The sequence below is a fragment of the Gilbertella persicaria genome (genome assembly GCF_025201335.1).
Source record: "Gilbertella persicaria strain CBS 190.32 chromosome Unknown B0P05scaffold_56, whole genome shotgun sequence".
Taxonomy (NCBI): Eukaryota; Fungi; Mucoromycota; class Mucoromycetes; order Mucorales; family Choanephoraceae; genus Gilbertella; species Gilbertella persicaria.
The window spans coordinates 23,146-36,763 of NW_026252017.1; the positions used below are offsets into that span (position 1 = coordinate 23,146).

The following is a 13,618-nucleotide window of genomic DNA, read 5'->3' on the forward strand; positions in this document are numbered from 1 at the left end:
CTAAAATCAAATTAAGCTAATTTCTGCTCTCTGATCTCATGCTGTTCTTTGGCCCAGTTTGTCAAAGACCTTTCCAATGACAAATATATCAAATTAGACTGTTCTGCAATCCAATCATAAAGTATATTGATCAAAGTAGTCAAATCCTTGCTTAATGATTGCCAATCACACATTGACTTGATAGATATCAACAATTGTTGGATCAAGTTGGCCAAGCGAGGAGCTTGCTCAATGAGCCATGGTTGCGTAATCTCGTAGGATCTAAGGGTATAGATGGATACCAAACCAAACAACCTTGAACATAGTGTCCATATTTGGTTGACCAACTGCTGAGTCAGATGTTTTTGCAAAACACTCAAGACAGTGTGGGCAGACAGATATATCCAATACAAGGGCTTGTTCAAATAAGGACTTAACTGAGACCAGACAGGGTATAAATAAGATTCAAGCCATTGGTATAGGCGGTGAGTCATTGATTTGTAGGCAATGGATAAACGAGGTATGATATGCTTTATAAACAATCGATAAGCTGGAAGAACGAGTTGACTATACAAAACTAGTGCTGCTGAGATGATATCTTTGATAAGACTACTTAAATCATTCAAGACCCAAACCATACTAGGAGCCAACAAACGGTAGTATTTTGTGAGTTTTTCTTGAATTGTGTTTTGTTGCAATAATGATATAATCTTGTCAATGACCTTGACTGTCCAAACTAAGCATCGCCCAATAGTAGGCTTCAACACATACTGGCTTATGCTGAAACATGTCCACTGGACGTATTGTTTTATAAGGATAAAAGCAACGGAGATCACTTTGGCCAACCGTGTGGAGGCCATATAATGATACATAGAAGGTAGGGCAACTGTAAGGACCCATTGAATTTCTTGAATAATAGATGTAGCCGTAGAATGAAGTCCTGTATAAATAACGAAACACAAACGATAGGATCGAGAAACTATCCAAGTGAATGGCACCCAACATGTCCTATATCCAATATTGCTCAAATCTAAAACCAACTGATGCCAATCATAGCGTTGAATAAATCGATGCCAAGCCCCCACAAAACCCATCCATTCTGTTTTTAATATGCAACCAGCTTTATACAAGGTGATAAAAGACACTTCCAAACCATGAATTGTAGCCGGCACAAGATGACCTCGTGTATATTGCTTATATTGAATGTATTTTGGCTTGCCAACCGTCATCCACCATGCTTTTGTTTGACTGTATTTGTATGGTAAAATCTTAGTACAGAAATCATATAGCCAATCGTCTATGTAAGGAATTGATTTTTCACATGACCATAAGAAATAATACAAGCTATAGCGTATTGTATCCAGCATGATTCTAACAATGATGTAAAATGCTGCAAAGGGCGATACTAAAATGTAATGCACTAAGGACACTTTATCTTTAGATGATGGTTTGTCTTGGTCTTTTGTCGTAGTGTTATTTTGAGGAGCATTATTTTGACGTTTTGCTCTCCAGTTTGGGTAGTCTCGAAGAAGCCAATAAAACAGAGAGAGAATTGCTAGCCAAAGCAAGCCTCTTTTTGAGAAGAAGCTATTTAGTCTGAGCATACAGAGTATAATTTAAAGTAAAAAAAATAAATAAATAAAGAAAAGAGAGTAGAAATGCCTTGGCAAAACATACACGTATTATGTCATTGTCACACAGATTTTTTCATGCGACAGATACAATAGATTTGCAAATCTAACAACTGTAGCTTAGCCATAGTTGAAAGGAATCAGGCCCATGGATTTTGTCAATTAGCGGAAAAAGAATGTTGGCCATCCACATTGTTTTCGTTGAAGCTAGGGATTTGATATGAGCAATTCTGTTAAAGGAAAGCAGTATTTTAAGGCGCATTTTATTTAGCTTTGACTTAGCATGCTGTACATATTATCAGAAACAGCGTTATTTTTTAGAGAAAAAGTAAAAGTACGAGTAACATAAGAGAGATTTAGAAAACCAAGTATACATGTATAATAAAGAATGATTACGATATAGTGACAAATATACCAGATAAATGATATGAATGTACATGCTGAATACAGTATTTTCATTTTAAATTCAGACAATGTTAGTTTTTTCTAGACGAATCAAAATTAGCCTTTAGACTTTTAGCTTACCTTTTTTGGACAAAACGAAAAAGGAAATTAGACAAGATGGAAATTAGTTTTCAGATGAAGTAAAAAATAAAATTAAAATAATGAACTCACCCTGTATCATGGATTGAAAGCAGCGATAACTACTTCGGATTTGTTATTGTCTCTTTTGTTGTTTTTTGGTGTTTGCTTGGCTGATCTTTGAAAATAAATCGGTCTTGCACCGTGGCACGTAAACTAAAGAGAATCTCGCAAAAGTTGAGGGTGGCGAGTAAGTCCCTGTTCCAAAGACGACGACCTTCCTTCAAGCATTGTTCATTTTTACACCTAGACAACATACAAATGTTATCAATAAACTAAGCATAATTAAAAGTTTCATACCTTAAAAGACCATGACGTTTTACGGTTGGATATTTTTCCCTTCTAAAGGGCCTTGGATTCACGACTTCTTTGAAAGTTTCTACATCACCTTTACATACCGAGCATATACTGAACGTTTTGAATTCATCAATCAGGTGTACCAGAAAACCTTCTTTTTGAAGCATTCTTCTCATGCCAACTCCTCTAATCGGTTCATGGAACTTGACATTTCCCGCAGACCAGTTACCAATAACAATAACAGCATCGTTGCTAAAATGTTTTTTGATACTCTTACAAAGACGTTTGTCAGATTGCTGTCAATTAATGTAGCTTGATAGTTTTAGCTTTCGAAATGGTAAAATATTAGTATTACGTTCTTCTAAAGGCAAGTCTTCATTCGAGTAGTATTCCTGAAGAACTTGAGTCACGGTAGCTTTCTGTCTTATATATTCTACGTATTGATCTTTTATGACTGTGGATGACTTTAAACGTGAAAGAATTGCTTCTGCATTGCTTACGGCCTCTGGTTTCAGTCTTTCACAAAGTTTCATGAATTTTCTTGTTTTTGTTTCCATGTTCCTTTGATTTCTCATATAACGGTAAGTTCTTTTCTTTTCAACGGTACTGCTTTCGTGCATACAGAACAACATATCACGCCGTCCGGGGTCAATCAAAACACAATTATCTTTGTAAGTTCTTTCTCGAAGTTTTTCTTGCGACAGACTTTCTATGTAAGCAATGTCTTCTTCTATCTTCTTATCATTTCGCATGCCGCCTCCAGAACCTTTCTTCTTACTGTCATAGGTCTGCTTCAAAATAGATACGGCAACACCATCTGTGTAAATAGTACCTCTAAACTTCATTTGTTTATTGTCTCATTGAGGTTTCATAGCTTTGGATTTCATGTTCAGTACAACTCCCCAGATTACTTCTTTGTCTAAGTGGCTAATGACAGAGTTTCTTAAAATCTGAGTGTTTACAATATATGTATCTATAGTCATATAACTAGTTATGAATGTTCTTCTCAGAGGAAAGCAGTTGAACGACTTATTGTAGAGAGATTCAGAACATCGCGTCAGATAATAAAATGCCTTCAAATGCTTCGATGGGTCCGCTTTACAATCATAATAAATAGAATTCTTCTTGAAGTGAGTGTCAGAAGGGTAGCAATCAAGAAACTGTTGAAGGATGCCGACTTCTTGTGAGTTAAAAAGATGCGCTGGCAATTCAGTGATGTTCCTCAAAGAGATGTTCATTTTCACTTTGGTGCACTGGCTTGCTATGGTTTTGACCGCAGCAGAGATTTCGCTTTCTGTGCAATTTTTCTTTTTCATTTCACTTTTCAAAGCGCCAATTCTTTCCTGCTTCTTTAACAGTAGGTTCAAAAACATACGCAATCTATTCCCGAAACGAAGAGCGACGCCATTCATGTATGCAGTGTGGATTTTCGTAGCTTCATAGCTTCCTATTTGTTGCGCATATTTCAGTTTGATTGGAACATAAGAGGCGAGTCGGCAATAGGTATCTCGATGCTTATTGGTAAGTTCCTTGTAACTTCTTGCTTTTTCTTTTCGTTTTGCTTTATCCGGTTTATAGCTATCAAGTAGTGAAATAAAGATTTCTCTGAAGAAATTAACATTGGCAAGGTCCTGTAAAGCAGAATCCATGTTGTTTTTAAGTTCTTGCGTAAAGATATACTTCAAAAGTGCATAAATATGTGTTACGAGAGTATGTACTTTAAGTACAAGAGATTTGAGACTTGGAATGTATCTTGTTTTTCACTCAATGCCAGTAATAGGACTTTTAACTGTAGTTATCTTTAGAGGAGATTACATAAGGGAAAAAAAGAAGAAAGAGTACAGCTGACAGCTTTTTATCTTTTTGTTTAGAGTTTCAATCACTGATGTATTATCTTTATCTTTATTTGAGGCCCTACAGATACATGTCTATTTAATTGTGCGTATTTTATAATAATTGAAAATAACTCTGGCTTTTGTCCAGTACCTGAAAAATACAGACATACTTTGCTCAGCAAAAAAAAAAAAAAAAAAAAAAAAAAAAAAAAGCCTGAGCAACTAAAAGTATGATTTGACGTGTATCCAAATTTTTGTGTTCACCTCTCTGCTTATAATCATCCTGCATCGTTATTTAATTTCCTTTTTTGTTTTGTCCAAAAAAGGTAAGCTAAAAGTCTAAAGGCTAATTTTGATTCGTCTAGAAAAAACTAACATTGTCTGAATTTAAAGTGAAAATACTGTATAAAAAATTGGTCAATTTTCTTACGGGCCACTGTTTTAGAGCCCCGACAGTTATATCCTTCTCCCCTCCCAAAAAAAAACGGTGGCCTGAAGAAAAAATTCGCTTCTTAATAAGACTATATTTTTATCACTACCAAAATAACATAAATGATCCTATAGATCACAATAAGCTGTATAAAGTATCAAATAATCTTCCTAAAATCTCGGAAAAAGCTGAAAAGAAGACAGTCAAAGCAATTCTCGAGCAATTCGTAACCAACAATAATTTCACTATTGTCATCAACAAAGCTGGCAAGAATAGATTGCATTTCAAGTGTATTAAAGGAAACAAATATAAGGATAGCCGAAAACTGGTTGATTTAGAGCGACAGAAACTTGCTTTCACTGGCCGAAATGAATATCCCTACCTTCTGAGACTCTCTAATCTCAAAAATGAAGGATTTGAACTTCGTCCTGCCAGAAGTGAAGAGGAAACTTTGCACAACCATCCCTTGGATGAAGCCAATTTGCTGAGTACACATAAAGGTCGCCACAGTAACTTAGAAGTTGAAGAGACTAGAACTATTAGCATTGGAATCGGTCAAAATTCCAAAACTCGTGATATCCAAAAGTCAATTAGTATTGGGAATAAATACAACAAAGTAACTGTCCACTATGTAAACAACCTCAAATATTTCGCCAAAAAGCCAGAAGCCGTATCCAAAGCTTCTGAAACAGAAGCAACCAGATTGGTTGAGGCAATGGAGAGCAAAAACTTTGTTGCCTATCAATTTAATGCAGTTAAGTTTTTGAACGGTATCTACTTACCAACAAAGCAATGATCAAGAGAATGAAGCAGTCCCCAGAAGTTGTAATCATCGATGCCACCTACGGAACCAACAATCTAAAGATGCCTCTCATCAGTGCATATGGAGTAAGCAACTTAGGCGGCATAAGACTTGCAACCTTTCCAATTGCCTATGCATGGGTTAGTGATGAGAAAAAGCCAAAGTATTAATGGTTCTTGCAGGCTTTGAATGATGTTTTCAGTGGAGTTCTCGAAAATTCTGTTTTTGTCACTGACAAATGCCAGGCATTGACGAATTAATTGGACATAGTGTTTGAAAAAAAAAAAAAAAAAAAAAAAAAAAAAACAGTAAAATTCTTTATCGTTGGCATTTATCAAACAACCTTGATGACCGATGCAAGCTCACATTGTTTAAGGATATCGGAGCTCGGGATAATTCTAAGTAGCTTGTTTTTGGTTTGATGAACTGCACCAAATATGTTGAACATATGTCTATTTTAAAACAGACTGATGATTTTTTGTTCGACAAGTCTAAATTTCTAATGAAGATCAAAGAATTGATTTTAAAGAATATTTTGGAGAAGAATGGCAGGTAACTATGCACAAATGGGCTGGCTACTATGTTTCAAGACTTCAGCATATGGGATGCACTACAACTCAACGCGCAGAAAGTGGTCATGGCGTATTAAAACAAAGAGAGAAACACAGTGGATGTGTTGGTGGGCCATGAGCCCAGATTGCAGCATTTGCTCGGCAAGATTAGCTATAGAGCACTAATCATTCTTCGCTAGGAACTCAATTAAGTAGCCAGTGAATTGAAGCTGAACCAGCACTATACTTGTAAAAACAGAGTGATGTATGGTATGCTTTGCCAGCAAGGTCTTTTGAACCTTGGTTCGACACCATTGGAAATGGAGAAGACTCCCCGTCGTTGTACATAAGCTAATAATCTTCAAAGAGTATTTGACATCTCAATAGTTGCATGTACCGCCCTGAACATGTAATCATTGTATTTTGTGAGCTTCTCGCAGTAAATAGAACTATTTATTGTACCATGTCTATTGGAATCCATTTAGAGCAATGTCATGAGCCATGTTACGTATTAGCTATCTCATGTGTCTATTGCATTGTAATTTTCAATAGAATTTTCTAACGAATGACAATCTAATAATGCATACCAAGTTTTCAATACTTTTTGGTTCTAATGCTTTGTATTTGAGATAAATTTGTTCTGATTTTGGACAAGTCATGGCCCAAAATATAACAGCTTGTCAAACATACATTTCTACAGTTGATCTCATGCACTAGCTGTCAATCTCTCAACGAGACGTGCATAAAAATAGTCTCTTTTGATCTTTCTATCTCTTTTGTGATGAATCAGTTATCCATGTTTTATATGAATCTCATTTAATATTGATGATGAGAAAAGCTCTTTAAAGCAGAAGGTTTCATTTTTTTTCTCTCTTTTTTTTTTCATCTGAAACACTATGGCTTTTATGCAGTTGAAAAGTACTACACGTAGTATTGTCCATTTCTTTATAACTAGTGTTTGGCATTTCAAATTATTATGGATGTCTTTAATACGGTGGCTGATGATATATAAATTTTTGAGCAGTTATGCGATTGACTGTGTTGAAACTGTTGATTTGTCGAAAATGAAAGACTCAACATCTTCAGCGAAAGCATAGCTTTCGTTGCATGGTTTACAACGACTATATACAAAGATTTGATCATTAGAAGAATGCAATCAAAACAGTTTCAAGTTCACGAAGGATATTTACATTATTTTAAATATGGCTTTTAGTTTTTTTTTTTTTTTTTTTTTTTTTTTTTTTTTTTTTTTTTTTTTTTTTTACAAGGTTTGTTGCTGTCTTTGAGAAAGTGGGTTTGGCAAGTTATGTTTTATGGACTGAAGGCTTTTATGATAGTTACTTCTATATCAGACTTTTCCTTTTTTACAGTTATGTGGCTTATTCAGATCAGCAAAACATCTTTGCTTGTTATGTAGAGCACATACTTAAAAGATGATTAAGTGAATAGTTCTTAGAAGCTCTGAAAACAATTTGGAAGCAAATGAAAGAATCATTGTTTTACTATACTTATAAAGAGCGTACATAATTCAAACATATCGTCTTCTTTTTTATACGTGTAAAGGTATTGCCAAAACTTGCTTGCACGCGCATAGGTGCTCCAGGCACCTACAGACCATGTTTACTAACATACACGGTGCTTTTGGAGTTTATTTGGACCAAAAAAAGCAACTAATAGAAAATGACCAAAAATCTCTCAAAACTAAAGGGTACTACTCATCAAAAACGCCAAGCTGACAACTCGTTGAGCTTCTTTTTGACGCTGCAAGACAAAAAATAAAGCTATAGACAAGATTAAATACTCAAAATGTGCGCCAAATACTATAGTCTTCAATGATAGTCTTTACTTGCTAATTGTATTATGAAAATAGTATGATAGAAACGAAGAACCTCGTAAGCATTTCTGCGTATTTCTTTATACCAAAATACTCAAAAATCAAAGATCTACAACTTTTGTCACTGCACCAAAGCCAAATAACTGCGTCTTCAGTAAAAGCTCGATTTTGGGTACAGCGGGAGTTGCCTTCCGATTTCAATCTCCGAAGAATAGACATTAAGCAAGTTTTTTGTTCCTTTACCTCACATTCTCATTATAAAGTGCTTATATTTCTACTCTTCCATGTTTTTTGGTACTACAAATATAATAAAGCGTCTTTTAGAGATTCGTGGATAACATATTTTATATGGCATCGAGAGCAAAAATGCTCAGAGCACTGCTCAAACAAGCCAATATTTGATGCGTCATTGCTCGACAACTATATTATCAGAACAGTCCGTTTTCTTTTGAATCAAAAAATTGAATGGTACAATTGATTCAGTTGTTGTATTAGATTTGTCATTTGATCCATTGGGTTTTCTTCAGAGATCATAAGCCTTTCTAATTCTTAATGCTTTTCTTAGATAGCAGAGCCTGAAACAGTTTCCAAACTTAAAAAATTGCAAATCATTTAGTTAAGTGGCAGCTGCGAAGATTCGATTATCCATAATGCATAAGGACATTAATGAACCTCAACCGAAAAATTTATCTTTATTAAACAAGGTACAATCAAGACTCTATACATTACCCAGACCTAAAAATGTATTTCTCCTTGAAATCATTGAATCTAAATTTCAGCGCGTTGATCAAGAATTCAAGGTCAAATACCTTAAAGTTCATCCTTGCTCTTTTCTTACTAATGATCTCACTCGTCACCTCGAAATTTATGCCGGACCCTAACACGATGTTAATGATCTTGGTACCAATGACGTTGAACCCAAAATTTCAGGTAGGCCATAATTGCTTAAGATATTTATTACATAAAAAGAGGAGCCTATGCTGATAATGGCTCCAAAGCTAAACCGTTATTATCTCGAAATAGCTTTTCAGATGTAATATATTTTTCTTTTCGATTCAACAAGCGCTTAACACAAGCCAAAGTAGAAGGCAATGTCATGAACAGCCAAGCAGCCACTGGTAAATTAATGTAATCAATTAAATTCGACCACGTTCGGGTTTCTTGTTTTGATTTGTTTAAGAATTCGCGGTCAATAGCACGGTGTAGTTGCTCGTACACGGCCAAGGTACCAAATAATGGCAATGGTAAGCATAATGTGATCATCTTAATAAAGCTCCATAGATGGCCAAAGAATTCGCTTGTCAAGATTGGATTGTCAGAAGGCGAAATTAATGCCAAAGAAGCAAAAGGCGGAAACAGAATAAACTGCATCAGGGGTATAGCGGCAAACATAAGCCATCCAGAAGTAGCAGGTACCATATGCGCTTCCAAAATGATAAAGCACACTTGGAGTCTTTCAAATAAACTGATAGAAGATGACGATGATTGGAAGGCATTTTTAAGTGTATACGCCACATCGGCTACGCCATTGTAGTGGCGTTTTGCTTGAACATAACGAGCACTGACATTTGATAGATAACCTTCTGTCTGGACGTTGGTTAGATTGATAGGCACATAGATAGGTGCCGTACGCACTTGTCCTTGTGTTTTCCAAAAGCATTTAAGCCACATGTGCATATCTTCCCCTACTGCATCCGCATCTGTATCCCAATAGTCAACTTTGTCAGCCAGTTCCATTGAAAGCGAATAATTACTGCAAGGAATACACATGCCTCGACTGTTACTTAGGTTCGACATGACCATAGCAGACCAAGTAATGTCAGTGATTCGAACAGCTGCAGGAACGTCAAAGCAATTACGAGAAAAAAAGATGGGCGGTGCACACAACAAATGATACGGATCTTCGGATCGATTTAGGGCTTCCTCTACTTCTCGCACGTATAATTCAGGAATAGCAGAGTCTGAATCAGACACGGTGATTATAATAAGACTAGCATCAATGCGATATTTCTCAACAAGTTCTCTACATCCATGACGTGCTGCATAAGCAACATTTGATCCTTTTCCTCTACTTTCACCTGGAATATCGGAAGGATGTCCCGTAATGATGATTTGTGCAAACTGATCACTGAAAAAACTTTGAAGACGATGTGCTTTCTCTTCCCAACCAGGTTCTGATTGTTCCATGGCTAAAATAAGTCCATAATGTGTTGACGCAGTACTGAAAAATAGCATGAGTAGATAAGTTGTTTGTGCATGTGTGCGTGTGTTTATTACCTGTGGCTTGCAAGGCGTTGAATCGTATCTTTTAATAGACCTTCGGGTTCACAATAATTGGGAACAATGAAAGCATGAAAGTAATGAGTATCTTCATAGTACTGTAGCTTTTCTTCAATATCGTCTAATGTCTCGTCTTCGCTGTCTATAGATGCGATTTGTTCCTTTATGATTTCTGTGTCCTGTTTTTTATTTCCACTATTGGTAAGTATTTGTTTGTCGAGGCGTTTATTCCATTTGCGGATTGTCATTCGTATTTTACGCGAGGTTAGAAAGAACTTGCAGACATGGTTTACTTGTGTATAAAGAAAGACTGTAAAATAAATACACAAGACAACAAGATAGAAACGGGGAAAGAAGAGTGGACCTAAAGGAAGTATAGCTAAAGAAGCAATAGGCACTAAAGGTGCTACCCATTCTGAAGGTGAATAAAGGCGGGACATTGTATTGATAAAAAAAAAAAAAAAAAAAAGAAAAGAAAAGAAAAAAGGAAAGCAAAGAAAAAAAATTGTGTCTAAATGCATGGATTCACACACTTTACTTCATACAACGAAGCTGTCTAACCAAAACAGAAACGCATACTACATGCACGTTCATATCTTTTTTTTTTTTTTTTTTTTTTTTTTTTGCAACACATCCCTCGGTGAAATCATCACTTTTTTTCCTTTTTCCGGTGAACTACTTTATAATCGTAAGTCAGTCATATCATGTAAAGTAGCAACTACACACTTACCAAGCATGCATAGATCCTCTTCATTAAACTAAAGGAGAGTTGTATTTGCTTACAAACAAGTTCAATTCCTTTGTTCGCTGATCCGTCATGACGATTTATGTAACCAAAATAAGCCCTAGATAAGATTTCCCATGACATAATATACAAAGACAGCAGTCCTGTTCTATGCCCTGACTTTTATTATATAAGCACGCATTTGATTTGTGCAAATAGATTATGCGAGTGTTTTACCAAGCCAAAACGGTGCCTGCGCTAAAAAAAAAAAAAGAAAAAAAACTAGACTTACGCGAGATTTGGTAAACTTTTTTGGGCATTCAGCTATGGTTTGGTTTGGTTGGCTTTGATAGACGCTTACACCTGCAGTGGACTGCCAATCCTTCCCTGGTGCTATCATGCTAATATGTTCCTTGCCAAAATTATTCAAGAAGGAATTATAGTTTACGTTTAAGGTTTATTAAGAAAAACTGGGTTATGATTTAAGATCAAATAACAAATCTGATGCATAAAGTGAGGATTAAAAGCATGTTAAGTGTATAGTGTGCCAAAAGTTATTCAGTAGTCACAAAGTTTGTATGTTTTTAATATATAGTGCATGTTATTGCTGAGGCTTGACTTTGGGGGAAACATAAAGAGAGGTGGCTTCAGTGAAAATAGTCTCACCATCTAAACTTTGAAGAAAAGCAGAAACGAAGGCTTTACGGTCTTCGAGCTTATCTAATTTGGATTTCATAACAACCCATTGATTAGAGAAAATAGGCTTTCTATAATTGATATTTAAATTGGCAGTAAAGCCGAATTTGTTGGGTAAAGAAGGAAGGGCCTAATTAGGACGAAAATTAGTCTTTGAATACATTCATTGATCTTCACTTACAACACAAGCTAAACCTTCATCAAGAAGTGTAGCAGCTAAACCACCATGAACAATACCATCATGACCGCAAATTTTAGCACCAAGATGAACAACAGCGGTAGCTTCAGTATATGTCTTGTTGTAGAACATGACAGGAGTAACAATAATCTTTCCTGCACCTCTCAGTGTCTATAAGTAAATAAGTAACCATGTTTCTGAATTTGCCAATACATACACCAGCAGTTAAAGAGCGTTCCTTTTGGCTTTCGGAAGCAAAGAAGTAAGGATCATGCTCGATCAAGTCAGGATCAGCACGGCACTGCTTAACAATCTCGAGATTGTCTTTTTCAATCTCGGCCAAGCGAACTTGTTCTTCAACAAGAATTTCTTGGTAGGGCTGTTCTTCTGCAGTGGGACTCATAGTAGCAAATTTTCTGTTTAAAACGGAAGAAGAGGAGGAGAAAGAATTAAGAGATGGAGATTTAAATAGATGTTGAGAGATAAATGGAATCATGTTGAACAAGGAATTGCAAAATAACATTTTTTTGTTTTATACATTTTTACATTGATCATAGCATTCATTGGCTAAGAGACTAACTCTTTTTCGTATTGGTAAGCCAAAAACATCAAATTCCGATTAGGATTTGCCGAAGACTGATAAAACAGGTGTACTGAAACGAGGACAGATAAAACCAGTATACTGAAAAAGAGCAAATAAAACCTATGTACTGAAGCAAAGGTAGACTGGCGTACTGAGACCGATGTACCTGGAGTTTGAAAATAGGGGTAGAGTAAAAATTGTCACAGGTTTTTGGGGATGTGTGAGAAATAAGCCCATTTCTATATACAGAATATTATGTCTCCCAGTTAACCGATTATACTTTGTTTTATGCCAAAATGATACCATTTTAATCTAATGCTGTATTTACACTTCAAATTCAGACGATGTTAGTTTTTTTCTGGACGAATCAAAATTAATTTCCAGATGCTCTTCTTACCTATTTTGGACGAAATAAAAATGGAAATTAGACAGAAGAAGAATTAGCTTTTTGGATGAATGAGAGCTTATATTTAGAGAAGCAATATCAAAATGATTGGTTATTGTGGTGTTTTGGGACTTTTTAAATAAAAAGATTGAATATAGAAATTATAAAAAAATAAAGAGACGTGTAGGAAGTATTTTGGGGCCGTTTATAAATGTTTATTAAGGTAAAAGTTCGAGAGAGATTTTTTATATTCTAGGTTTATATATGATTTGGATTATGTCCTTAGATGTAACCTGAAATAGGACTTGATGATCTGAAGGTTATATTAGATGAGATAAGAGTATTGGCTTTTTCAATAATAAATACTTTGCGAATTCACAGACATAGATCAATAAATGATGATCATGGGAAAAGACCAGATCACATCTATGGCAATTGCAATAGATCTATAGTCACTGACATTCACTCCTTCTACTAGAAGTACTACATCGCCTTCATAGTCAGAGATATGAACCTAGTAACTCTGTTATTATCAATGGCCCTCATAAAGTGACAGTTAGAGCTGACAAATACATTAGCATTGGCATTTGACAAATATGTAATAGTTTATTCAAGTTCAGGTCAGATCATGTACTATTGGCTGAGCTGACAACTTCCTCTAAAGGCATTTCTCTTAATTGCTCCTGATCTAACAAATCAATCCGTAGTCAAGAAGCTAACCCCAGAACAATATTTGACCGAGAAGAAAAAGTATAAATACCTCGACATTTTATAGCAATTGAAAGATAACATTTTTTTTCTTGGAGAAATAAAAACCTATACAAGCTCTAA

General features: G+C 35.5%; 6 protein-coding genes across 6 annotated transcripts; 1 reads left to right on the top strand and 5 right to left on the bottom strand.

Annotated features, from left to right (window-relative positions):
* Positions 1–11: 11 nt before the first annotated feature.
* On the bottom strand, positions 12–1,583 carry B0P05DRAFT_575191 (uncharacterized protein; the record flags this gene model as incomplete). Its single annotated transcript, XM_051581631.1, has 1 exon — positions 12–1,583. The coding sequence occupies one exon, from the start codon at positions 1,581–1,583 to the stop codon at positions 12–14; it is 1,572 nt and encodes a 523-aa protein (XP_051430534.1).
* A 595-nt stretch (positions 1,584–2,178) lies between these two features.
* On the bottom strand, positions 2,179–3,334 carry B0P05DRAFT_581631 (uncharacterized protein; the record flags this gene model as incomplete). Its single annotated transcript, XM_051582119.1, has 5 exons — positions 2,179–2,226; positions 2,336–2,438; positions 2,493–2,785; positions 2,891–3,277; positions 3,302–3,334. The coding sequence occupies 5 exons, from the start codon at positions 3,332–3,334 to the stop codon at positions 2,179–2,181; spliced, it is 864 nt and encodes a 287-aa protein (XP_051430535.1).
* On the bottom strand, positions 3,291–3,797 carry B0P05DRAFT_559954 (uncharacterized protein). Its single transcript, XM_051580323.1, has one exon. The coding sequence runs from the start codon at positions 3,725–3,727 to the stop codon at positions 3,347–3,349; it is 381 nt and encodes a 126-aa protein (XP_051430536.1). The 5' UTR covers positions 3,728–3,797; the 3' UTR covers positions 3,291–3,346.
* A 203-nt stretch (positions 3,798–4,000) lies between these two features.
* Positions 4,001–5,550, top strand: B0P05DRAFT_591300 (uncharacterized protein; the record flags this gene model as incomplete). Its single annotated transcript, XM_051582894.1, has 2 exons — positions 4,001–4,010; positions 4,889–5,550. The coding sequence occupies 2 exons, from the start codon at positions 4,001–4,003 to the stop codon at positions 5,548–5,550; spliced, it is 672 nt and encodes a 223-aa protein (XP_051430537.1).
* Positions 5,551–8,592: 3,042 nt separating this feature from the next.
* B0P05DRAFT_559960 (glycosyl transferase family group 2-domain-containing protein) lies at positions 8,593–10,679 on the bottom strand. The gene is made up of 3 exons (XM_051580324.1): positions 10,219–10,679; positions 8,751–10,162; positions 8,593–8,693 (listed from the first exon to the last, which is right to left on the bottom strand). Exons 1-2 carry the CDS (start codon positions 10,659–10,661, stop codon positions 8,917–8,919), a joined length of 1,689 nt encoding a protein of 562 aa, XP_051430538.1. The 5' UTR covers positions 10,662–10,679; the 3' UTR covers positions 8,593–8,693; positions 8,751–8,916.
* An 867-nt stretch (positions 10,680–11,546) lies between these two features.
* Positions 11,547–12,222, bottom strand: B0P05DRAFT_478998 (HotDog domain-containing protein; the record flags this gene model as incomplete). The annotated part of the gene is made up of 3 exons (XM_051575046.1): positions 11,547–11,771; positions 11,823–11,990; positions 12,037–12,222. 3 exons carry the CDS (start codon positions 12,220–12,222, stop codon positions 11,547–11,549), a joined length of 579 nt encoding a protein of 192 aa, XP_051430539.1.
* Between the last annotated feature and the right edge of the window lie 1,396 nt (positions 12,223–13,618).